Source organism: Penicillium manginii (assembly GCF_028828005.1).
Source record: "Penicillium manginii strain IBT 31320 chromosome Unknown utg000002l:1.0-5564898.0:1.0-5567710.0, whole genome shotgun sequence".
Lineage (NCBI taxonomy): Eukaryota > Fungi > Ascomycota > Eurotiomycetes > Eurotiales > Aspergillaceae > Penicillium > Penicillium manginii.
Window position 1 is genome coordinate 4,492,604 of NW_026643103.1, and position 23,649 is coordinate 4,516,252.

General features: G+C 50.2%; 9 protein-coding genes across 9 annotated transcripts; 1 reads left to right on the plus strand and 8 right to left on the minus strand.

Moving 5' to 3' along the window:
* Positions 1–385: 385 nt before the first annotated feature.
* N7533_002973 (translation initiation factor eIF2B subunit delta) lies at positions 386–2,277 on the minus strand (the record flags this gene model as incomplete). Its single annotated transcript, XM_057099623.1, has 4 exons — positions 386–505; positions 560–625; positions 669–1,388; positions 1,462–2,277. 4 exons carry the CDS (start codon positions 2,275–2,277, stop codon positions 386–388), a joined length of 1,722 nt encoding a protein of 573 aa, XP_056964759.1.
* Positions 2,278–2,672: 395 nt separating this feature from the next.
* N7533_002974 (kinesin-3 family protein uncB) lies at positions 2,673–4,814 on the minus strand (the record flags this gene model as incomplete). Its single annotated transcript, XM_057099624.1, has 2 exons — positions 2,673–4,351; positions 4,454–4,814. The coding sequence occupies 2 exons, from the start codon at positions 4,812–4,814 to the stop codon at positions 2,673–2,675; spliced, it is 2,040 nt and encodes a 679-aa protein (XP_056964760.1).
* A 608-nt stretch (positions 4,815–5,422) lies between these two features.
* N7533_002975 (uncharacterized protein) lies at positions 5,423–5,710 on the minus strand (the record flags this gene model as incomplete). Its single annotated transcript, XM_057099625.1, has 1 exon — positions 5,423–5,710. The coding sequence occupies one exon, from the start codon at positions 5,708–5,710 to the stop codon at positions 5,423–5,425; it is 288 nt and encodes a 95-aa protein (XP_056964761.1).
* Positions 5,711–8,148: 2,438 nt separating this feature from the next.
* N7533_002976 (uncharacterized protein) lies at positions 8,149–8,716 on the plus strand (the record flags this gene model as incomplete). Its single annotated transcript, XM_057099626.1, has 2 exons — positions 8,149–8,472; positions 8,552–8,716. The coding sequence occupies 2 exons, from the start codon at positions 8,149–8,151 to the stop codon at positions 8,714–8,716; spliced, it is 489 nt and encodes a 162-aa protein (XP_056964762.1).
* A 132-nt stretch (positions 8,717–8,848) lies between these two features.
* On the minus strand, positions 8,849–9,559 carry N7533_002977 (uncharacterized protein; the record flags this gene model as incomplete). Its single annotated transcript, XM_057099627.1, has 1 exon — positions 8,849–9,559. The coding sequence occupies one exon, from the start codon at positions 9,557–9,559 to the stop codon at positions 8,849–8,851; it is 711 nt and encodes a 236-aa protein (XP_056964763.1).
* Positions 9,560–9,901: 342 nt separating this feature from the next.
* On the minus strand, positions 9,902–12,167 carry N7533_002978 (potassium channel family protein; the record flags this gene model as incomplete). The annotated part of the gene is made up of 3 exons (XM_057099628.1): positions 9,902–11,617; positions 11,678–11,816; positions 11,884–12,167. 3 exons carry the CDS (start codon positions 12,165–12,167, stop codon positions 9,902–9,904), a joined length of 2,139 nt encoding a protein of 712 aa, XP_056964764.1.
* A 2,266-nt stretch (positions 12,168–14,433) lies between these two features.
* N7533_002979 (uncharacterized protein) lies at positions 14,434–15,717 on the minus strand (the record flags this gene model as incomplete). The annotated part of the gene is made up of 1 exon (XM_057099629.1): positions 14,434–15,717. The coding sequence occupies one exon, from the start codon at positions 15,715–15,717 to the stop codon at positions 14,434–14,436; it is 1,284 nt and encodes a 427-aa protein (XP_056964765.1).
* A 1,768-nt stretch (positions 15,718–17,485) lies between these two features.
* On the minus strand, positions 17,486–17,845 carry N7533_002980 (uncharacterized protein; the record flags this gene model as incomplete). Its single annotated transcript, XM_057099630.1, has 1 exon — positions 17,486–17,845. The coding sequence occupies one exon, from the start codon at positions 17,843–17,845 to the stop codon at positions 17,486–17,488; it is 360 nt and encodes a 119-aa protein (XP_056964766.1).
* A 2,447-nt stretch (positions 17,846–20,292) lies between these two features.
* On the minus strand, positions 20,293–22,789 carry N7533_002981 (Zn(II)2Cys6 transcription factor; the record flags this gene model as incomplete). Its single annotated transcript, XM_057099631.1, has 2 exons — positions 20,293–20,421; positions 20,495–22,789. 2 exons carry the CDS (start codon positions 22,787–22,789, stop codon positions 20,293–20,295), a joined length of 2,424 nt encoding a protein of 807 aa, XP_056964767.1.
* Positions 22,790–23,649: the final 860 nt, after the last annotated feature.

Below are 23,649 nucleotides of genomic sequence, written 5' to 3' on the forward strand. Positions count from 1 at the left end.
AGGAAACAACAACCAGATCAATGTGCCTAATGTGCCTAATGTGGACGAATACTCCTTCCACTGGAGCATATTGACGTGCAAACCCTACTTTCAACCCCATGGGAGACTTATCCGGTAGCTATGGAGATACATCGTAGAAACGTCATTCGAAGGTTCAAGATTCAGGACATATTCATTCACTTCGTATTCAGATCTAAAAGTTCTTTCCGGAAACCCAAGACAAAGACAATGATGAGGGTCATTACAAAAAAAGGACCCCACTACTGCGCGGACAAGTTAACATGTAAAATCTCTCCTCAAAAAAAGAGCCTTGATAAGAATGAAGTCAAGGCCATCTCAACTTTTGCGGTATGGTAACATATAGCATGGGCATAAAAGAGTCTTATCAGATATTCGTACTCATCCGGTGGACAATCGGCACCGCGCTGGGTGGCAAGCTGCCCATCTCCGTAATCACCATATCCACGTACTCCGCCGGAGTCACGTCATACATGATATTCAACAACTGAAGGTGAGGAGTATCTTTCCAGTTCGCAAGGGGGGGAGGGGGATGGGGTACGAGTAGAGGCAGAGGTGTCAGCAGTGGGAGCTGCAGAGGCGCCCTTGCCACCTTTCTTAGGCTCGACTGGGGGAGTAGTAAATGCGGCAGGGTCGGGGAGGCCAGTCACTTGCTGTGGGGGGTTTGCGGGGACCAGCTCGTCGGCATCGGCGATTTCGTTGACGACGATGCTGTCGAGAGCAACGCGGTCGGAGAACTTGATTGTTTCGCAACAAACGATGACGGGGACTTCAACGCCGCCGGCGCGCTCTTTGGCAGACATGGCAACCAAAGCGGTACCGACGCGAGAGTAAAGACGACCATTACTGGTCATGCCGTGTGCGCCAAGGAAAACCTTTGTAGCATCCTTGATAGCATGGCTGATAGCGTGGACGAGCGAATACTGAACGTCAAGGCCAGCGTTGGCCAGAGCCCGAGCAAGACTCTTGCCTTCGAAGAGAGGGCGAGAATCAATAATCGACACGCGGAATCGCTTTCCTTCCTTGTGTGCTTGTAGGAGAGTTTGTTTGACGATGTTGCTGCCGGCAAATGTCACTATCACATCGCCGTTCTCAATCTTTTCCACCGCACTTCCTGCGATAACCTGATCCGCCACAGTAATCTTTTCGCGGATGAAATTGTCAATAAAGTCGCACAGAGTCGCCTTGGCAGAGGATTCCGGGGTGGAAGGGTCAATCCCCGCGATAGCCAGCTTCAACGCGCGAATCGCGTTACCCTGGCTGACGGCGAGTGGTCGACATGTCGAAAGGTAGCTGATCTGGTGACTGAGATGGGTCGTCAAATGGCGGGCCAACGAAGTACCCAGAGGAGTGGTGTAAGATTCAATCACCTAAAATAGAAAAGAAAGTCAGAAAAAACAATGCCAAATGTTAGAAATTCGGAAAAGGCTAGTAAAAACTCACCCGCTTGAAGGCAAGCAAGGTCGCAACGCATCGCGCACTGCTACCGCAGACAACATAGTCTCGCAGTTGGAGACCGAGCGCCAGGACAGCTGGGTGCACCTCCTTCGCAGCACCATTAACAGTAGTTCTTCGCTGTTGGCCGTATAAATGACTGAATACAGAAACGCTCTTATCTTCCTTTTTCTTTTTCGGCTCGGCGGCACTGGCCTGAGTGACTGGGCCAGATCCACGGCGCGGCGGCGCACCCTTGGGTCCCTTCTGAGAAGCGCCTCCGCTGGCAACATCCTTCTTTGGTGTGTTTGGGGGACGAGACTGTTGGCTGCCTGCATCAGGAGCTGAACCGCCCGCAGCACCAGCTCCGCCATCTCTGTCGGCCTTCTCCTTCGCGCGCCGGGCGGCCTTCTCAGCCTTAGCCTTAGCCTTCAGTTGCGCAGGTGTCAGTGGCTTGTCACTGGCACCATCGCCGCCTGTGGAAGAAGCAGCGGGTGCATCCTTGGGCTTTGAGGATCCTTTCTCAGATTGTGCGGGCTGCTTTGCGCTGTTTGAATCGCGGATTGGTAGGGACTGCGAGGGAGAAGTTTCGGGGACGGGGTTGGGAGGCGCTTGGGAAGGCGCAGTGGTTGACAAAGAGGTCAGATCCGGTTTAACAGAGTCCGCCATCTTTAATGACTCAATCGCGGTATTGGAGGGGCTTCTGGCGGGACCTTGAGTTGCTTGGTGGGGAGGGAGGGTTGACTCACGGAAAAAGAAGTGATGCCATAAGCGGCCCACCGAACGCCGCAGCCCTAATCTCCGGCGTCGTTGCTGCTGCTTCATGTTGACCAACCAAGATGATATCGATGATATTGGAGTTTACAAGTCATGTAATAGAGATATAAATGAACTTTCAGGATTTTCAAAAACACTTGCGCTCAGTTTACGATTATTTCGGCCTCAGAAGAAGCAGTCTAGTACGACTATACGGGTCGGAGCAACGCCGGGCGATCGATCGCCTTTGAAACTTGCATAATTCGTTATTCGTCAAAGGGGTCTCTCGCTGCTGTTCAAAGACCAAAATCAAAAGGCGGAATGATCAAATCGCTACCCAACAGTGGCTGGTCACTGCCCAAGGGCGAGGCTTCAGCCCAAACAAAAGATCGAAACAAAGACTGCGCCCGCTAACACCAATTCTATACAAAAAGCCTCAAAAATCTACCAGGAACTCGCCAGAGTTAACGGTTATTGGCAGCTATTTGCCTCAGAGCTCGACGTTTGCGAGTCGCGGTCTGCTCGTCATGATGCCAGCGCTCATGGTCGGTAGCCAGTTTCCGTTTGAAAACACTCAAATCGCCAAGGAGATCCTGCATGTGGTTTTGCATCAGGTACGCCTCCTGCTCGTTCATATCCGTCGGTTCATCATCCTCATCCTCCCAGAGATCGGTTTCACTCTCGGTTTCTGAATAGGCGGGAGAGCCCTCTCGGGAACGGTTCTCTTTTGTTGCTGGGGGAGACGGAGATTCCTCCACTAATGATGCGAGACTAGGCTGTCGTTGAGGGATATTGACTGGCGGAATTGGGTTCTTGAGACTTTCCAGGGCAAGTTTCAGGTGTAGGCGCAGTGCCTCATTTTCTGTCTGTAACTGTTGAATTTTGGACTTGCTGACCATCTGGCTTTCCTCCATCAAACGCTGCATCTTCTCGACCTTCTGTTGGTATTCATCCAATTTCTCGTCTTGAAGTTGACTTGCACGCTGGTTTTCATTTGCTTGGCTCACGCTCAGTTGAAGGGTGCGAATAGTTTCGGTCATCTCCGCAATCTGCTGGTCGCGCTCGGCAGCTGATAGATGATCTTGGTTAACCCGTGCACGAGTCCGAATATTTTTGGCCTGGTCGGCGTATCGTAGAGTGGAAAGTGTCTCCTCATAATCGGCAGGGGCAATACATGCAATCATTGCCGTCTTCGAATTGCCGCCCAGACTATCTTTCAATAACCATGTGAGAATAGAGTCACGATATGGTACCAGGTCTTTGCCTTTTCTGCCGCCACGGGTTTTTTTAGGATCTGCCAACGCAGCTATCACTCTGCCAAGAGTTGTAAGAGACTTGTTGATGTTCGAACCTTCACGGAGCCGTGCGCCAGTTGCTTCGGTCGACTTGGCTCTCTCGGAACCTGCGAGATCGACAAGGCGAATGCGAGCCGTGCGTTCTGTCGTTTCGTCTGTAGAGAGATCGTGATGTATTTGCTTCAAAGTTATTGTAAAAACGGCGTGTGATCGAGAAGAAGTATCGTTCATTTTGGTGCTTGCCGTGGTTCTTGAGCCATCGCCCTTGCGCATAAACTTCATCAACTCTGCATAGTTCCTTGCTGTTACCTCCGTTAAGTCCTTGACGTATGGGCCTTCCGATGGAGATTCGCGGATTCGAAGGTAATGCGGGGGGTCTGTCCGTGGTACCAAAAGGTCTCGCACATGCTCATTGTATACTTCGAAGTAGGATACCCGGACATTATAGCTGATGTCGGGCGAAGGTGATGATTCGATGCGCTGAAAGAGATCCTCGCAGGTACGAGGGATCAATCCTGGCTGCTCAGGTGTACCCATCATCGTATAACTCTTGCCGGAACCCGTTTGTCCATAGGCGAATATGCAAGTGTGATAACCCTCGAAATTATGATCTAGAAACTCCTCTCCAAGCGAGTTGTATACCTCCTCTTGATGCGCATAATGCTCATCCTCCTCTTCGTGGGACCAGAATGAATTATCGAATGTGAACGACTTGTCTTCGAGGACCTTGCCACGGGCTTGAAACTTTGGCTTTGCTTGATCGGAAGGGCTGCGCTGAGGGGCATGTAGAAGCGTCGTCTGGGTGTGGGGATCCATGGAGATAAGACATTCCGCCTGACGTTGGATTTCTGTGTCGGATAGTGGTTAGAAATCGTAGAGTCTAGCGTATCCTATGCTGTCCAAAGTCTCCTCGGGGCACACTGCGCGACTTGTGGGATATGTTATCATACCTCTAGGGAGAAACTTTCGGACTCGCACCACCACGCGCACATTTCCTCCCGGCGACGGACTGCCAGGTGCATCCTGGCGTGCGAGATGGACTGGGATGCCTTCTCGGGCGCGTAGTGAGGGGCTAGACGCGGTGGATCTGAGCGTGGCGGCGGAGGCGGAGGTGGACAGGATGCTAGGCGACGTGATGCCTGTGGTAGCCGAAAACTCGGAGGAAGAAGCGGAGGAGATCGAACCAGGCCCTGCCTGGTCGATATGGTTGAAGAAGCGCGGATCTAGCGCCATTTCCCTGCTGCGATCCTTTAATAATTGAACACAAGCGTCGACGGCCTCGCGTCGTCGGTCGATGAGATGATTGTACATGCAATGAATCGTATACACGTGAAATGAGGGGGGGAATGAGAGTATATTGGTTGGGATGAGGAATGAAAGGGGAGAAAAGAGTGACGTGAAGTGAAGGATGAAAAGGGAGGGGGTCGGTACTGTTGATGCGCGTTGGTTCGCGGTTCCCTTCTCTGGGAGTTTCAAGTTCCAAGTTCAACTTCCTGTGGTTCGCTCGGTTGGGCCCCCCGCGATTCAAACAATCAGTCTTATTGGGCTTTCAGGGTTCGGAGTTCGGTTTCAGGGATTCAGTTGTTGACAAGTCGCATTCTGCAAAGATTGATTGGAATATTCCCAATAAACGATGATGGATTGAATGATATTGTGCAATGCAATTGAATCAAGAAAGACTATCGCGGTGCATGAGGTGCGCTATGGTCAATGTTGTCCGTTGCCACGGCAATAGCATACACTAAGTACATCCACTATTAGCAGCTAACTAACTACGAACTAACTAGTGGACTACTCTACGCTTCACTACATTACACTACGTTCACTGCTCCACATTAATCCATTGCATTGCAAATTCATTTCAAATAGTACTGCGAAATTTTTTAATTTTTTTAAATATACATATACACGTGTCCCTCTTAATCAAAGTCCTCGGTCTCGGCATTCATCGCATCAAACAGATCGCTATTTTCATCGATATGGCCTTTCTTTTGGCCTTTCATGGGTCCATCTTTGCCACCGATAGGATCGGCCACTGGATGGCCCTGGCTGTCCATGTGGCTACTGAACGACTGAATAGGACTCCATTTGGAGCTGTCCTGTTCACTCCATCCCTGCGACTGCGATTGAGATTGCGAGGGCTTTGCAGCAAACTTTGGGTCGGTACTGCCAGGGAAGCGCAAGATAGTCTCCTTATTGGATGACATGGTAAAGGACTTCGTGTACTGATTCTTTCTCGTGAAATCTAGACATTAGTATCTTATAATTATTGACAATGTACACCCCATCTCGAGTGTATCCAGGTAGAGGGGATAGGGATGGACATGCATACCAAGTAGTACTGTTTGTTGATCAGTGATGGATTTACTGAATAATGGTAGTTCACCTCATAAGAAAAAGTTAACAAGCTCTCTGGAGTCACAAGGTCCCTATATTTATGAGAGAATCCCCGTGGAGAAAGGTGGCGGAGGGCCATGCGATGATATACTGATGACGATGGCATTTACCACCACTCCATGGTCTCTCCCCGCATTCGCCATGGCCATTTACTCGTTCGTGCCACCGATTCGATTCTATTCTCGAACTCATGATCGAACTGGCCATTAAGTGCTGAAATTCAATTTAATTTGTTCTGAGCGGGGCTTCGGTCGAGGCAATTCCATGGCGCGGGTCCATCCTCATCACGGGAATTATTCTCGCCACAAAGCTCTCTCCTACGCTCCGGTTTTGGCAAAAACAAACATTGCTATTAGACCTGGGGTGGCGAAAGAAGTTTAATTCTGAGCGAAGAACTCGGTCCAGCCAGTGAATAGACGGAAGTACAACTCAGTTGGTCACAAGCTCAGAGGCATTTTTCGTCCTATTCGGTCTTCCAGGATTTGATCACACTTTGGTTAATAATGTTGTTGCATAATCACTTCGGCTCTCAACATTACCTCTATCGTCATACCTGGGCAGCACCCAAACAGCCGGTGATGCCAATTGGTATTCTATGTTGTGAGACTTCAGAGTAGTACTCAGGTGACAAGAACCTTTTGAGGAAACTCTATCACAGAACATTATTACCTTAAGATACCCTCCAGGGCTTCGATATCGCCATTTTACATAGTATACAAATAGTTAGGATCTGATGTACTACTCAACTGTCAAGTCTCATTTATCACCTACTGCCTACGGTATACGGTCGTAGAGCGTAGCCTTCGGAGATAATGCAAGGCCACCATAGAGTAAGCCCGAATATTGTATCCCTTCAGCCCAGTGGGTCACGGTCTAACTTGAAGTAGATATTTGATTGCGACCGTGTCATATCAAGGAAGTGGGGGGGAGCTGATAAACTTTCTAGTAATAGTGCCTCGCGGTAACGACTAGGGATGCATCTATAGTAGTTACTACCTGGGTTCAGTAGGAAACCCCACGATCAACAATTTGAACCTAACCAACTCACTACAACATGAACGACTGCTTTATTAAAGGCTACCAGTGGGACGGCTAGCCTAAAGGCAACGAGACAAATTTCGCGATAAATACGACCTGAGTGATCAGGTCGAGCCGCAAGGTCGCCATCCTGGTAATTCACGACCTGTTTGGATGGGCGTTCCCCAACATCCGGCCTTTGGCAGATTCTTATGCGGAGGAAGTAGACGCCACAGTCTATCTAGATACGTCCTGACTTGTAAGTCAACAAGGCTGAAATGAGAGGCCTAGAGAGGGCGAGAAATGCGGCTGTGTACTGGTTCAAGCCGTATCTACACTGAGAGTGGTGCGAGTGGTGTAATCTTTTGTATATAGGGGACAATTATTATATAACAAAGAATAATGAACTCGAGCCAGCAAGCCCTTCTGGCAAAAGCCGATCTGAGGATATGCCTAATTATGTCAAATAGCCTATGGTACGACAGCAATTGAAAATCGTGTCCCCACGCCAAATGCCAGACCGAGTGAAACCGGCAGCTCGCCTGAGAATTCCACCGACTCCAAGTCTCACATTCGGAGTGGCGCATATGTAGCCTGGCCCGTTAATAGCCAGTGTTTATCGATCGTGGATCAACCCTTGAGGACGGGGCGGACCGGCAACTGGAATGTGGCAATTAGCTAGAACGACAGAGGGGGCCTGTTGCCTTTGCTAGGGCCATCAGATAAAAATGTCTTTCGCCATTTTAGGTATGGGGTCGGGTGCCTGCACGGTCCCATTGAAGATTTTTTTAAGGTATGCGCGGTTAGCGAAGTGTAGACTCGGTGGCATTTTTGCAAGGAGACGATCCCTGCCAGTCAAAGGAGGGCTAGAACGGATTGGTCTGTTTCTGTGATTCTCTGGAATTCGACGAAACGCTATATTGCTTCTTTGATGTCCAGGGAAATGGAGGGGGATTCTTTCACATATTTGCCTTGCCTCGCGACTCGTGTCAGCATTATCTACCCCGATCTGCTAATGCCATGGAGACACCTGGGCATACTTATAAGCTGAAGTCTACCCCGGATGTACATCAACTTTGATCCACACCTTGTTTACTACAGCCGAGTATGGGGATCTAGATATCGCTCCCTTCTCCTGCTTTCCTTTCCTGGTAGTCTAGGAGACACATACTCGGTAGTAATGATCCTTTTCTGGTCATTTTTTCTTTTATAACTGCGAGACCTCCCGGTCATGGATTTACATTTCCCTATTGTCCCATCGTTCGACCGTTTCCAGCCGAGCCCTGCCAAACGATTCGTGGCCTTGACACAGCGTCCCGGCTTCCTTGGTCCAGCTTATATCGATAACATCTTTCGTGGTCTCAAGCCCGTGCATCCTGACCAATTAATGGGAGAGTGGGACGGATTCGTTCTATCTACAGGGCATCCGTTTGAGAAAGAACTGGACGAGTTGAATTGGTTCGGCAACACATTTGATTCTACCGAGGATGTCGCTCCGCTCATAGTGGCGAGAAATGGGGAGAGGATACGTTTTGAAGATTGGGGAAGTGCTTCGGTGAGTGTACATAGAGAAGCACACTTCTGTTTCCAACTTTCTTGAGACTAACATCCATGGATATCTTCTCTTTGAAAAGTTACGCGAGGTAAAATACCAAGGCGTGGTCTCCGCTTCTCTGGTCTACGACGAACGGCCAGTCATCGTATACTATCGAGCTGTACGTCCAAACATGGTTGCAGGTGTCATGGAAAATAAAAGTTTTGGTAGAGCAGGAAAGTTCTATTTCTATCTTACGAAGTAATGCATGTACATCAAGAGTGGTTGGAAATTAGGCGTTTTGTTATAATTCAGATCCATCGATTTGGATCTATCAGGTTAAAATACCGAATACCATGAAAATAAGAGCCTTGGGAAGTTAAACAAAGGAAGACCATTATGATCTTTCAGTGCCCTTCCAAGTACTAGTTATGTCATTGCCAATCCGCTCAATCTTATCCCACTGCAGACTGCTCCACTGCTGAGGCGTCTCAACCGACTCGACAAATTGCTTCAATGCAAGGACAGTCTGAGACGCCCACCGTTCCTTACTGACCTTCCCAACACCCGCAGCAAAAGGCGTCATGAGGATCGTCCTGATCCTCTTCGAGTGGCGACGATTATGACCTTCAACCTGACACATGAGACTCCAGGTACATTCGTAGATGAGTTCCCGGTCCCAGTTGATATTTTGCGGCTCTCTCATAGTCGGACAGACCGCAAGCCAGCGACAGCCCCGCGAGTTGCTAGCCAGGGTCAATCCCCACTCAACAAGGGTGCAGGATCCTGGCGGGGCGAACCCCCGCCATTTATCGTAGAGGACGGCTTGAGCAGAGCGTGTCACAGCGTGGTAGTCGTCGAGTGGACTGAATGTTTTTGAAATGGCATGATCGAATGCGCCGTCAAGGCGACCGTATGAATTGGCTGGAGAAACAATCAAGTCGTATTTAAATGACTCAGGGAGAGAATTGAGGCGCTCGTTGATCATGGTGATTTTCACTTTGTCGGGTGTGTATTTGGGCCAACGGGTCCGCAGCGCATCTTTGAAGGCATCGATGAAATCTACATCCTGGCAAAGGAGGAGGATTTCAGGGATATTTGAAGTCATCTTGTGAATGGTTTAAGAGATATGACAGAGAGTGAAGATGCGGCTCCCGGGCTTATTTGGAGGGAAACGGGCGCCTTGGCATATTAGATTATCGCTGACAGGCAGACTTGAAATGGGATGCGTTATGCTGCACAGCCTCATCTTCACTATAAGCCGACTCTCATCAATAATTCCATCTACTAGTGCTACTGTGTACCTAGGTACTATCAGAAGAATTGGCAAGATATCTAATAGAAAGCCGAGATTTATCCTTTGCCACTTCCGCTACTAGTACTACTATGCACATTGAATAGTATAATAGTCATCATAGGCGACATACCAGACATGTATTCATTATTCAAATTAATTCTGCTCAAGTCCAAGGTCCTGCTCTTTTTTCAAGGTAGGCGCCTCGGCCGCATCATCTCCTTGGCCCTGTGACTCGGCCCTAGCCTGTTCCTGGGTCGACACATAACGAACTAAGCTCTCACACAATCGGTCTAGCACCCATTCTGGTTCCGTCTGATGGGCCAACATGGGACTACTCTCGCCAATCCAATCCCAGTTTAGTACACCGTATTCGTCTTTATCTACAGATACTCCTCTGTGTTGCTGTTGGCTCCCGGCCGAAGAGGGTCCAGATCGTGGATCTGTAAATTGAATCAAGCGGGTATACTCAACCCACTCTTCATACGAATAACGCTTTCTTTTACCTACTCGTGCATCTTCAGAGGTACGACGAATAGCAAAGGCCAATTGCTGGGCAAGTTCAAACGGGGAGGGGTTCGGCTCACTCGCGAGTTCCTCGATTGTTCGATGTGGACGGTCTTGAGATCGACGGTCGTTAGGCGCTCCTTCGACATCCTTTTCAGTCCGAGCTGTCGAGGGTCGATCTTCAATTTGATCAGGATCCGCATCTGCCCCGACTGGAAATCCTCGCTTGAGTCGCTTTTTCTCTTGGCGCTTTTGGATGAAGTTCATGATGAAAGGGAAATGATTAAGACAGGACCGGTATGCACCAGAACGAGGCATCAGTGTGTAATCTCCGAGCTTCTCTGTGGACTTTTTGTAAGCCGCGACGACGGTATCGCTCATTTGCGAGATGAGCATGGTCATCGTTGGGATTGCGATGAGTGACCACATTACGAAAAATGGTCTGCCCGCATTTGACTGGGGCGTGACGTCGCCGTAGCCAATGGTAAGGAGAGAACAGAAGCAAAAGTACAGCCCGTCGAAGTACGAGATCTCCTCTAGTCTCCAGAAGACAACGGCTCCGCCTGTCCAAACGATTGCGAATGCGATGATACTTATGAACAAGTCGTTCCATCGACGGAAGCGCATGGTGTCATACTGGATCGCACGCATCGCATCAAATCTATCCTTTTCTTCTCTCATAATAAGGAGTCGAGGTCTATGACCAACTGCTAATGTGTGGATGGTGTCGCGAATTGGTTGGCGGCGGTGTTTCCGATGTAATGGGATATGGGACAGCTGGCGGGTAAGTACCGCAGGGACTCCATTTCCTTGCGCAGATAAACTTGCTCTAGCCATGTCAAGGTCGCCGATAGTGATTGAACGCTCAAATGTGGCCTGCCGTCTTTGCTCGATGTGCTTGCGCACCACGTTATCATAGTGGACTTCTCGGGCAAATTGATGTATACTCCCGACCACAAGACCTAGCATGACAATTCCAATCACCGCATACGGCCATATTAAACCTTTTCCCACGGGCGTATTAGCAGTCACATCACCAAAACCTAGGGTGAGAACCGTGATATCGCTGAAGTAGAGTCCGTCGGCAAAGGATATGCCCAGCACGCGCTGAAAGATGGCAGCACCAACAAGCAGCCAAGCCACGAATCCAGTCATTTGGAGAATAAGGGTTCGTTGGTCGTCAGTGAGAGAGAAATGTTGAGGGTAGCGTCCCAGAAAGTAGCCCAGCATGTTGACCATCAATATGACGCTTAGAATGAAGTAAAGGATCGCTGCAATGACAGCACTCCAGTAGGCTTGCGAATAAACATCATCTGGGCCGGTTGGAGGATCGTAGATCGAAAGAGCTGCGGTGAGGCCGCACAACTATGGCAGGTCCAGGTAAGCATAAAGAACAATTCCAGGAGGTGATTCTAATATACTCACCATTCCTGTCGCTAAAAACCATGATATAATCGTTACAGGCAAAGCAATAATGTACCGAACCGTCTGTGTAAAGTTCAAAAGCAAGAAAATATTGCCCACGAGTCCGCAAACCAGCGATGTCGCATTGAAGGCTGTGACCCTGTGAGATACTATTAGCTCTTGTTGTTCGAACGACTATCCTAAGTCAACTTGAAGTCTAATATTACCAATGAGGATCATCATAGCCGACTTGAGGCAAGTTACCGGCTGGTCCGGGTGTGCTGGAGATGACATGGCTTCGCCAGGGCATGACGAGCGCAACAATCGACATGACATTTGCCAGTGGTCCCGCTGCAGCTGCCACCAACGGGATGGCCGTCGATGCAATCCACCATGACTGAGGCTCATCGTCCTCTGGGGGTCTCATATTAAAATTGCTTGTGAATCGGTCCCATAGAGACGGCGGGGTATCCCGATGGTCGGTCTGACGCGTCGGAGATCCATTCTGCATTGTTCAACCTGATCGTCCATGAACCGTTGAGCTCGTTGTTCCGCAGAGCTACAAGAAGAGACGAGGAGGAAAGGGGGAAGACCAAGGGAAAACAAAAATCTCCAGTCCAGAAACCAAAATTTCGGCAGTTGATTCTGGTGGGACCTTTGCTTGAATGCTTAGCTCTGAGCCGGTAGGCCGGCAGATCGCAATATTACCCGGTGGATCGGCCGCGGTGCATCTGTGTCTGGTTTGTGCTGGAATTCACTATCTCGATAGATCGGGATGCTGGCAGAATCATAAAAGAAAGTCCCAGTAGAAGGTGTATCTCATGCTCTACGTCGGTGATGTCAACTCGCGCGGACCCAGCACTGTCGCCGCTTTGGATCTGAGCCCAGTCCCGTGACTCTTTCCATGTTGGTTCCGTCGCCTCAACGGGCAACACGTCAACATTGCAGGTGATGGAGGAAATTTGATATTCAGTCCAAACGGCGGATTCATGTCGTTGAGTATAGTTGAGTATAGAGAAGATCCGGTTGACAATGGGACTAGGCTAATATGCTAGCAGCTTAAGGTTCGAATGGTTTCTTGCACGACCCCACTGTACGGATTCGAAGGGGTTGCTCATAAAAGGAGCAAGAAGATTTAGAGACGAGAGAATGATATCATATTATTGAATATGGAATTATCTAAGGACTTATGAAACACATACTATGTTTACTCGAATGCCTACCAGAGTACGGAGTATGTACTGGAGGAAACAAGGCAACCTGGGTATAAAAATCAACATCGGACCAGTCAGAAGTCACCCTGTCACATTTATCTGATTGGGGAAGAAGAGAGGAATTTCCAGATGGTTGGAGGAATCAAATGTGGAGAGCCAACAAAACTATGCATTCAGCAACTCACTAGTCTACAAGTACTTTGGCCTGTGTGCAACATCTCTCACCCACCATCCATATGGCACCTTCGCACTCCCGAGATAACCTCGCATCCCCTCCCCACCAACCTATCACAACCGACCCAGCCCCAGTACGGAGGGCAAGTATGTCTACGGAGTACATATGTACATACAGCAGTCCTTGGAACCCCTCTTCACCCCGCACCAAGATGGCTCCACAACCCACCACGACATTCCCTCCTTCCCAATAGGATCGCCACGACCCGCTGCAGCCCACCACTTTGCACATCCCACCACGTCCGGCTGGGACCCTAGGAACCGACGAACCAGTGACAAGCGCCATCACCCGCAGCTGCTGCACAGTCCCTGGAGGCTGCACGACGGGTGACATCAGCCATTGCCGTCATTGGTACCTGCTTCCTCCAACAGGTCGCCCCCAAAGTATATTCTAGAACGCAGATGTACACCGGCCACGCTGCATGGCCGCGCAGGACTGATGCACCGTGCAGCGGCTTTACAGCGCTTGCCGCCGGGACTCGGAGCTCATCACATCACTGCCGTTTTGGGGGCTCAAGGCGGGAATGGGGGCGACTACGTGGAAATAATGTGATCCGATTACCTGAGAGCTTGAGAAGCAAGAATGGTTGAAAGAATTGACGTCACGGTAACGAGTGTTTTAAGGTCTATCAGATGTTGGGGTCGTGGTCCTATATACAACCAGGTTCCTCCTCGGACCCAAAAGCCAGGTAGGATAAACAGCCTGAGTAAGAGTTCAAACGACCGACGAGGACGTTGAAAACAGGCAAACAGAATAGCAGAAAAGCAGAAAAGCAAACACTAAACAGCAACAAAACAATATAGAGTAAGAGGCAAAATAAGTAATTAGCAGTCAAGGAATCGCAGGATGGTATCATCAAAGCAGAATGACACAAACATCGACGACAACAAAGAACAGAAATGCAAAAGCCAAGCGCAAAGTGAGCGCCGGGAATCAAAACAAGAAACAAATTGACGCCGTCCCAAGAAGGAAACGCAACAGAAATAGAGGCGCCGAAACCATGAATTCTTTTGGAGGCTCCCTCCCGCAGGATGAGAGCAAAAACCGAGCAAAGCTGGAACGAGTAGAAGCCAGCCGAAGCCAAACCCAACGCGCTGCAAATGCGATTCAACAGAAAATGTCAAATGCTCCCAGTGTAAAGAAAGGGGAAACAAGATAAATAAATCAGAGCGATGACAAAGGAAACGTAGACATAGGAAAGGACAAAAGAAAGTTGTGTATCAAAAAAGGTATAACTGGATATCTCTGTCAGGTCGCTCCTGGGATATCTCCGTGTATTTTCTCTTGGTGTTGTCTTTCGTTGTAAGTTGCAGATTGGTTGGTTGGGTCTATTTGGCCGACGGGCGGCGCAAGATTTCTTCACAGTTGGCGTCGAACCGCATGTTCCAGAGCCGAATACTATTCATCAGCTTCTCAGTATTCTCCAGCTCGCGATCGCGTCCAAAGATGGACTCGACAAATTCACAGCCCGAATTGCGGCCCATCGATACGGGCGCGCCTTTGCCACCACTTTCCCTTTTAGCAGCTTTCCACATGTACAGCTCACATGCTTTGAGCAGCTTCTTAAAACGGTTCCAGAGTCGGTCGCCACTTTCTAAAAAGTCCTCCACGACCTCCTGCGCCTCGATGCGCTGGATGCGCGGGAGACACTCGTCCGCTCGCTTCACCTTTCCAGCCAACTTGATCAGCAATAGCCACAGGTCACCTGCCACGTCAGCCATGGGTGTCGATGCGCCATGGTGGAAAACCGTCCAGTCGTAGATCCACTTGCCGAGGGAGTTGGCGTCGAATACACTGCCTAGAAGAATGATGGGTGCCTCCGTTGGGTCCCAGTTCTTGATCGAATATCCGGGAGGGATGCCTGCGTTCTCGGCATCCTCCTCGGTGGCGACGGGTGGCGGCTTGGAGGCGGGCGCAGGCTTCGGCTTGTTGGGCATACGAGTTGAAGTGGACTGGCGACGGTGACGAGTGCGACGGGCCGCTGATTCGTAATCCTCGTTGTTAGGAACCTGGTTGAAGTAAAAGTGAGAATCAGCGGCTGGGTTTGCTTTGCGGTGCGAAGTCGATGTGGTACGACGATGCTTGGCCGGACCCTCGCGGGTCTGGTCAGCATTTTTGAAGGTCGAGGCCGGGGGGCGGCCAGGGCGAGGCGGACGGGCTTCACGAAAGGCGTAGCGTGGGAGATGAACATCGAATGCATCTCCGCCCACATCAAAAAAGATGGGTCGTTGCTGCGATTGCGAGTCGAATCCAAATGCGAACCCGGGACCAAAGCCACCCCCCGCCGTATAGTTGGTTGTGTTGGTGCGACGGTGTTTCGGCATTGCCGCAAAGGAAGCACTTACATGATCGTGCTTTCGCGACGGGATGCCATAGTCGGGCGTGGTTTCGTAGTAGCTTTGCGGGTAACCCGAGTACCAGCCCGGTTCTTTAGTAGCCGTGTAGCTGGCCTTGCGGGTGTGTCGTCGCGATGTTCCTGTTCCTGGTCCCCGAGGTGAAGCGTAGGTGTTGGCATATTGCGAGGCATATTGAGCGTAGTATGGCGAGGTGGGTGGTGACTGGGTGTAGTCGTAGGCAGTCCACCCGGGTGGTGGGCTGGAGTAATGATACATTATCGAAAGAGCATGTGCAGAGACCAAGGACCGGTCACGTTGTAGTGGAGTAGAGCGGAGTGGAGAGATGTGGTGAAAGTATGCGCGCGCGGGATTCGAAGTTGGTGTGAGGTTGGTCGGATATCGCAACCGTGGTTCTCTGCAAGGGCTCCAAAATAAACCGAGACAAACAACGAACAAAAGAACAAGGAAAAGCACCCGAGTATATTATACAGGATATCGTAAATGAGCAAAATGGACGCCGAGGGAGATTTTCCAAGAATAAATCAGGTCGAGTAGGACCGTCACCGTGGTACGGTTTCCGATCGGAGAGAGGAGGGTTGAAATTGAATGTGCTGAGAGTGCATTTGAACGATATATACGAGCTGATAAAAAGGCTCGAGTGCTGGGGAGGGGTTATGGATCCTGGTAAAACTGGACCCAAAATGACTCTTAATGAAAAGAATCCCGAGAGATGAAGAGTAAAAGAAAGGGCTCCGTGGTTTTCATCAGCCGAAGCAGGGTGGAGATGGGAAATTTTCAACCCAAGGGAGAGAGAGAAAGGTGGTACTTTAGGGAGTGGAGCGTGGGAGTTGGCGAGGTGGGTGGGTGGCGTTTGTGGGTAAGCGGATTACGTGCCCTAGTATACGCTGTATTGTCATTATGCAGATATTAATTAATATGATATTATCAAAGAGATTTTGATATTCATACATACATATTCCTGGATTCATCATTATCCATGGATTTGCCATACTATATATGGTGAATCCTCCGTACTTGAGAATTATTATTGGAGGCCAACATCTCTTCTTCTTTACCCACTGGTATACTCGCACTGGCACATTCAAATCACAGCTACCCACTCATTCGCCAACTCATCCCCTGCTACCCCTCAAACTAGCCCGGATGGAGACCTTCGCCCTCTTCTTCCACTACAGGTGTATGCAACCACTAACTAACCACTGCTGACGCCCTCCCCCTCCTTTCCCCTCCTCGGGCACCGGACAACTGCAGCGCGGTTCCGTTGGGCAAACCCCGATGACCCTCTGTGCAAACAGCCAGCAACATAGGACAAAACGAGTCATAGAAGAGTCATCTTTTCAAGTTGCCATCGTATAAGTTTCAACTTGGTGGGATGGCATATCTCGCCACTGGCTGGATGCGAGAGCCACTCGGGGTAATTCTTATTTTAGAGCGTCCAGCTACCGGCATTCTTGCGGCGTGTCAGGCCTCTGTTGGACCGTCACCATGTGTAAGGCTTCCAGAATCGGTACAATGCCATGCTTTCATGGGTCGTAGTGGATGTACAGTTCATCTGCATGAACCCTGAGTGTCCTCGTTGCAGCATGTCGTTGCCAGATCAGGTTTAACTCTTGCGATATGGACTTGACCCAGGCGCAGAGCAATCAAATGGAGCCCCATACATGTACTAGTACTAGTATCATGTACATAGATACAATCATAGGGCAAATCATCCAGATCATACCTAGGGTACCTAGTTATACATAATATATCTGTATATACACCGGTTCCATGGTTGGCAGCGGCTGTTCGATCATCAACCGGAGTTTAGGACGGCCGATCCCGTCTCATCCAGCGGTTCCAACTCCACAGACCCATCTTCAAACCATGAACCCACTTACTAGTATGTTGCCATGGCAAGACCTTGATACAAAGCCCCCATTCATATGATACAACCCATTCAACCCTCCTTATTTACACACACATACACACATATACGGACTCGATCCGGCTGGTTGGGCACTCCACGGACCACGCATGGGCTTTACCGCTGCCGTCGCTGGGCAGCAACCGCACAGCTTTGGGCGAAAATGGGGTTGGTTGAGAAAGGGCTCGCAGACCGCAACTTGCATGTCCACTTCTCAACCGCACCAGTGGGAGGTAAGGAATCACCAATTTTGTATCTGTGTGCCCTCAATTCAAGTTCCAGCCCGTTAGCGAGGCATCCCAGGGTCAGGGTATATCGCAGGAATGGCGCGGCTGTGTCGCCCGTTTCTAATTCTATCAAGGCGCAGGCGGCATCGGCATAGAATCCCACGCAGGCAGCAGGGAGAAAAGTGTCGATTCCTCGCACGAGACCATCTCGGCAATACCAATCATTAACCGTAACAACGGTTCCTAGCATGAATCCATATTGTCCATGTGGGGGGGGTTTGCGACCGCTGTGAAAGCCCTAAACTACTACAAAGATGCGTTTTTGATCGAGGATTGGTTGCCAAGTGTTGGATTTACGACCAACCCAATCTAGTGAGACGAGATTGGATGAAAAAAGTACCATACCTACAAACCTAGGTAAAACAACTCACATGAGTAAACCTCCAGTCACCGATGAATCATGACTTTCAGCCTCTTCACATTCACAGTTATTGGGCGTCGAGTAACCAACAACCCAGGTCAGGTCCGCTGACCCTCAAATACGGCGCGCTGTTAAGCTCACGCACCAACCGCAGGGATGAAAAACCATCCCCAACCCCGTCCTTACAGGGAATTCCAGGACTCATCCTTGATTCCAGGGATTGAATCACAGCCGCGATGAGTCAACGTGCCCTTCAAATTGAGGAATTATCACCCCCTTAGTTCCAGAGTTCCATCAACCCGGCGTTTCGTAGGCAGCCAAACGGAGCACAATCCTGCGCCACTGAAAGGCACCGTCGATCCTCCAGTGTCGCACATAGTGTTGGGGCGATTGAGTCTGCAACAAAAAAAAAAGAAATTCCATTCATATTGAATATTATTAATACATGGAAATGCGAAGCACCCAGAATCTGCTCGGATCCGCCGAGTCGGCCCCTACTTCCAGCTCTACAATACAGGACAGACCACATGCAAAACTTGAATGATCGACCAGTGACAGTCGAGAATAGTCTTGCCACCGTCTTCACTTCAGCTAAGGCGATTTTCCGGGCTGGGGTACAGCGAGAGGGGCGAGACTGACGTCGAGGTTCGCCTTCGCTTCTGGAACAGGGTTTAGGGCCATGACCCAGAAGACCCAAAAGACTCAGCCGGGTCCAGTCAAACTTCCAGAGCCCACGATACGGCCAGTCGTAGCCCGCACCGCGGCCCGGCACAGGGGCAGTGGGGCCAACGGGTCTTGGTGTCCGGGATGCAGCGCAGCTCTGTAGGAACCAGATGCGGTGCACAGACGTAAGATTCTTACATGTTATGCGCATCTTGCAGGAGGCCGTGGTTGGTGTGACCAGCTTGCCTAGTAGTAAGCTTACTGTAGTGCGCAGCTGATATATCTGTATGCATGTACACAGTGCAGCACAACGTACTTACCTAGATACCCTGTTCCAATTTTCTATGTTGGATAGTGAATGTTGGAACGGTGTTGGTGGGTACACCGCTACGCTAGTCTTATCTGGAAGAAGAAAAGAAAGTCAGATCAGAGAGGAAAAATCGCTCAGGGGCAAGCGCGTGCGCATAATGATTGAAGGATGGGGCCCACGGAGAACGGAATACATGGACATGGAAATTAAATTAGATTGATTCACCAAATGGCCCGCCTCCATTTCAAATGTCTTGAAGACCCCGCCCAATGAGCTGCGGCTCTGCGGCGGATCTGATGAATCACGAATCATGCGTGTCCTCCCCTTACTCAGGATCGAGTGCATTCAAAACAACATGCGCGAGCGATTCTGCAACTGCACGGCTGATTGGTCCGGCCCTGTCTTATTATTGTTATGTACGGAGTACGAAGTACCTACATAGATACTGATGTTTGGGTACGGAGGGATATCGGTAGGTATTTTTTTCTTCTTTCTGGCCTGGCCGAGCACAGATTCCTCGGGGTCTGGACTGGTCAGAATTTTCAGCAGGGGTTATTTTTATTTTTATTTTCACTTTGAAAGGTTTCGCAAAAGTATGTTGTATGTTGTGCGTAATGTAAGTGCACTGTTCACGCAGAGGTCCAGGAATGCCCTTGCCCTGAGCCCTAGTTTCTTTGCTTACGCCTGAAGTAATGTCTGATTTCACGGGGGCCAATGGACCGAGGTCAGGAATAGGGGGTGATCGTGGAAGGAAGAAAAGATACTTTCCGCATCCGAGCCCGAGGTCAGGGGTATGGGTTTCTTGGTCCTTCTCAATTGATTGTCGGAGATTAAGTGGTGTGGCTTGGTTTCTCGAGTCGGCTCTTAGTCTTCCCGACGACGGGCCATTATTAATCGCAGATCCTGGGGGCTTAGCTTCGAGTTCATATCTTTCAAGGCTAGAATAGTCCAATTAATGATTAATCTGGTAGAAAAGAAGGCGCTGCCTGTGTATATTGCCTGGGGGTATAGTGTAGTCTCATGTAGAGAGATCTGGTCTGGACGAAAGTATCCAGGAAGTATAAACAGTTGGACCGAGGTATGTACAAGAGCCTTTCCTCGATGTCCCATGGAGTCAAAGCGATAAACGATATCAAACCGTCAAATGTGCAGAGCTCCCGGGTCGCTCAGAAACAAGAAAACACCACTCAATCTCAAAAATGAGACAAATAAGATCCCAGAAGGTTGCGCCGATAGCAACTGTCTATATACCAAATGTTCCAATAAAGGATATAAATCAAAAGAGAAAGGAATGCCGTTAATTCTATGCCACCATGTACTCTCCACCGCCTCGTTTGGCCTGCATCACGCGAGACCAGCGGAAAGCCTGAGAGGTAGGAGGTGCTCCACCGGCGTTCAGCATCGGGGGGAGGGCCCAGTCCAGAGGGGTAAACTGGGAAGGATGACTCCTCAGAACGATCCGCCCAGATCCGTTCCAGCAGTTCCAGGCAAGAAATATTATTCACGAATCCCGAGTCCTTAGATATATCGTTGCAGCGGCGGCGGATGGCATCGCGGTGGTCTTCTTGGATGCACTCTGATCCGACAATGAATAGAGGCCAGAGAAGGTACACATCGGACTGGACGGCACAGAGACAGTGCATTGCGAGGTGGACGAGATGCTGGATGCGCGGGTGCCTCGATGGAAGACTGGGTTCCGCTAAGCGTTCACAGTAGAGAAGTGCCGCATGGCGGAAACACTCGGATATTTGATACACATCCTGAAGGTTTTCATTTGCCACGTAGAATGAACCTGAGGGAGGCGCCGGCGTAAAGGTAGGGGTGAAATTGGGAGAGAAATTAGGAGGTAAGTTATCAGAGGAGGACGGGGGTGGCGATGGGAATGAGGTCTCTGCTGGCGGGTCGAATCGCCAGGACTCGAGTCGCTGTCGCAATGAGAACCATTCGGTCCAGAAGGCTGGCGATGAAGGTTTTCGGGCCTGGTCGCTACTTTGTGGTGGGGTTGGCATGGAGAACCCAAAGTCGGGGCCTCCTACCATTGATCCTGGGATAGTGTTCGCGGCGGTGGCAGGAACAACTGTATCCCAGCCAGGGAAGAGCATATTAGGTGGGAGAGATGTAGTTGGCACGTTCATGTCGGCCGGTTGGGCGAGATTAGGCTCTTGATCCTGGCTAAGGAGATTTAGTCGGCCAAGCTGAGAGATGAGCTTGAACAATCGGCCGTCACAGCCCGCCAGGTTTTCTAAACCCCACTCCCCATCGGTTGTAGAGCTGATCTCCAAGCATCTACCGCGAAGCTGGACATCTCGGTCGTTGGTGGTGGCAGTGAGAGTATCAAACCACGAGAACATACGAATGAACCATTTGAGGTCGTCTGTCACGATACGAGAATGCCGCATGCGAATCGCAAGTAGCCTTGTCACGCCGGCGAACTGAGTCCGGAATTCAGCAACACCGGTATCACAGCCGTGGAACAGACAGAGGATGAGCAATGTTGCTAGCACCGAGTCTGATAGCCTGCGGCGAGGATCGCCCAGGTCAGCATTCAATGCCTTCACTGCCATTCCACGGTGGTAGTTCTCCTCTCGCGCATAACCCTCGGACATTGAGATCCCATATGTATCTTGAAACACTTCATCCGTGAGAGCGCGGTGGGCTAGTCCTGACATACGCGCTGGCAGGGTTCTCTCTGTGGAGTGATGGTTTTTCTCACGGCGCTGGCGGAGGTTACTGGTTGCCAATGTCGCAATGGCCTCTTGGAGAGCCTCACTTCCCAGAGCCAGACGAAGAATATGGGTTTTGAATGGATTCGTGGGCGTGTCAAAGGCAACAATCATGGGAGCGATGACCTCGGTATAGTAGCTGATTAGATACCGAAGGCGAGGGGTACGACCAATAGACCGCGCCAAAAGTAATTGAGAGTATGAGGGCGAATGACCGGCATTCCATACAAATTGGTCGCGCTCGTACCTTTCCAGCTCCTCGTCCGCGTCTTGTGAGGGTGGTGTAGCATTGTTGGCGGCCCAGTTCCGCGCGACGGGCCAAACAGGTGTGGCAAAGGAAGACTCGGGGCTTAGTGTTGGGGCATAGTGCATGGAAGCTTCAGATATACTTGGACTCAGTCGATTATAATTAGAGGCGATGGGTCGACTAGGTAGCGGTAGTCCTGATATTTGCGGCGGCGCAGTTGTCATATTAGCCCAGGTATGCGGGTCTGGCATATCCATCGTCCAAGCCATCGTCCGCGACATATCAGGCATATTCTGCATATTCGACGCATTCGACGTGTATTGCATTTCTGATGCGCGCTGATTATCTGATTCCATTGCTTTCAAGCCTCCAACATCGATGAGCGGGGTTGGTGTCTGAGATAGAGGTAGCTGTGTCGGGGCCGGTGCGGAGGATGGGTTGGCTGGTATTGATTGCGACGACTGCTGGCTTTGACTCTGACTCTTGGAAGGTAGCGGTTTGTGTTCTTTTGCTGTGCTTGCTCCAGTATCCTCCTTTGATTCCATCACGGGTAGTTGCTGACCCCGAAGCTTCCCCCGACTTGCGACTCCAACTCCCCATGTTAACTTAGTTTTGTATCCAGAGCATTCGCGACCAAGCTCGAGGCACTGAGAGCAATAAGGTCGGCGTCGGTCGCATCGGGCGCCTCGTTTTGAGCAAGTGAAACAATCATCAGAAGCACCGCTCACCACCGTTCTCTTTCGTCGCTTCCGGATCGGAGCATTCGGATCGGTCTTGCGGGATTTTGCTTTCGTGGGTTCTCGGGCCGTCTGGCTTACATTCTCGGACATTATGATCTATGGGCGCAAGGTATGTTGAAAGATCCCATTCGGAGGCAGGTAAGGAGATTGGGAAGGGTGGGCGAAGGATTCGTCGTTCATTCCCCCAGGAACAGTCAGCGTGATGTTCACTGGAGGATCTGAGCACCCGCGGATAGTCGGTGTGGGTCCTGGGAAAGGTTGAGATGGAGACCATGCAAGATGAGGACGAGATCAATGGGACATAGTGCCTAGTCGAAAGCAAGTCGCGTGCTGAGGGGAGGAAGATGGGAGAGCGGAGGGATTCGAGGGGGGGGGGGGAGAGAGCAGATTTAAAGTGGGAGGCGACGGACGGAGGTCGCAGGTGGATAATGGGATCTGCTCGGTGGAGGATGATCCGCGGTCTAGTCGAAATGAAACGAGAAAGTGAAATGGAAAGGGAAAGGGAAAACGAACTAGGCAATGGGTCTCTGCGTACGAACCCTTTTAAAGAAGTAATGGTCTCCACCAGGATCGCCCTCAGCATGCCACCTCATGGAGGATCTACCGTAACTTTTTGGCGCAATTTTAAGCCCGGGGATTTCGGACACTTTACCGATTTGGAGTTGGCACTAGAAGCTCATCAGAAGCCACTAGACGCCCCAGTTCGTGGAGTGTAGTACTACTACGTATACATAGAGATGATTACTGCTAACATGATCTACTGCTGGACTTCCCTTTTCCTTTCCAAATGGTTCCAAACCTTGATACTGAATTTGGGGTTCTAAAACTGGTCCCAAACTGGTCCCAAACTGTCTAAAATGGGTCTAAAATTCGGGACAAAATGGACTCGCCAAGCATCCCAGTGGGGGACTATCGAACCGTTTGACACTTTCTCCCCTTTCCCTTCCCGT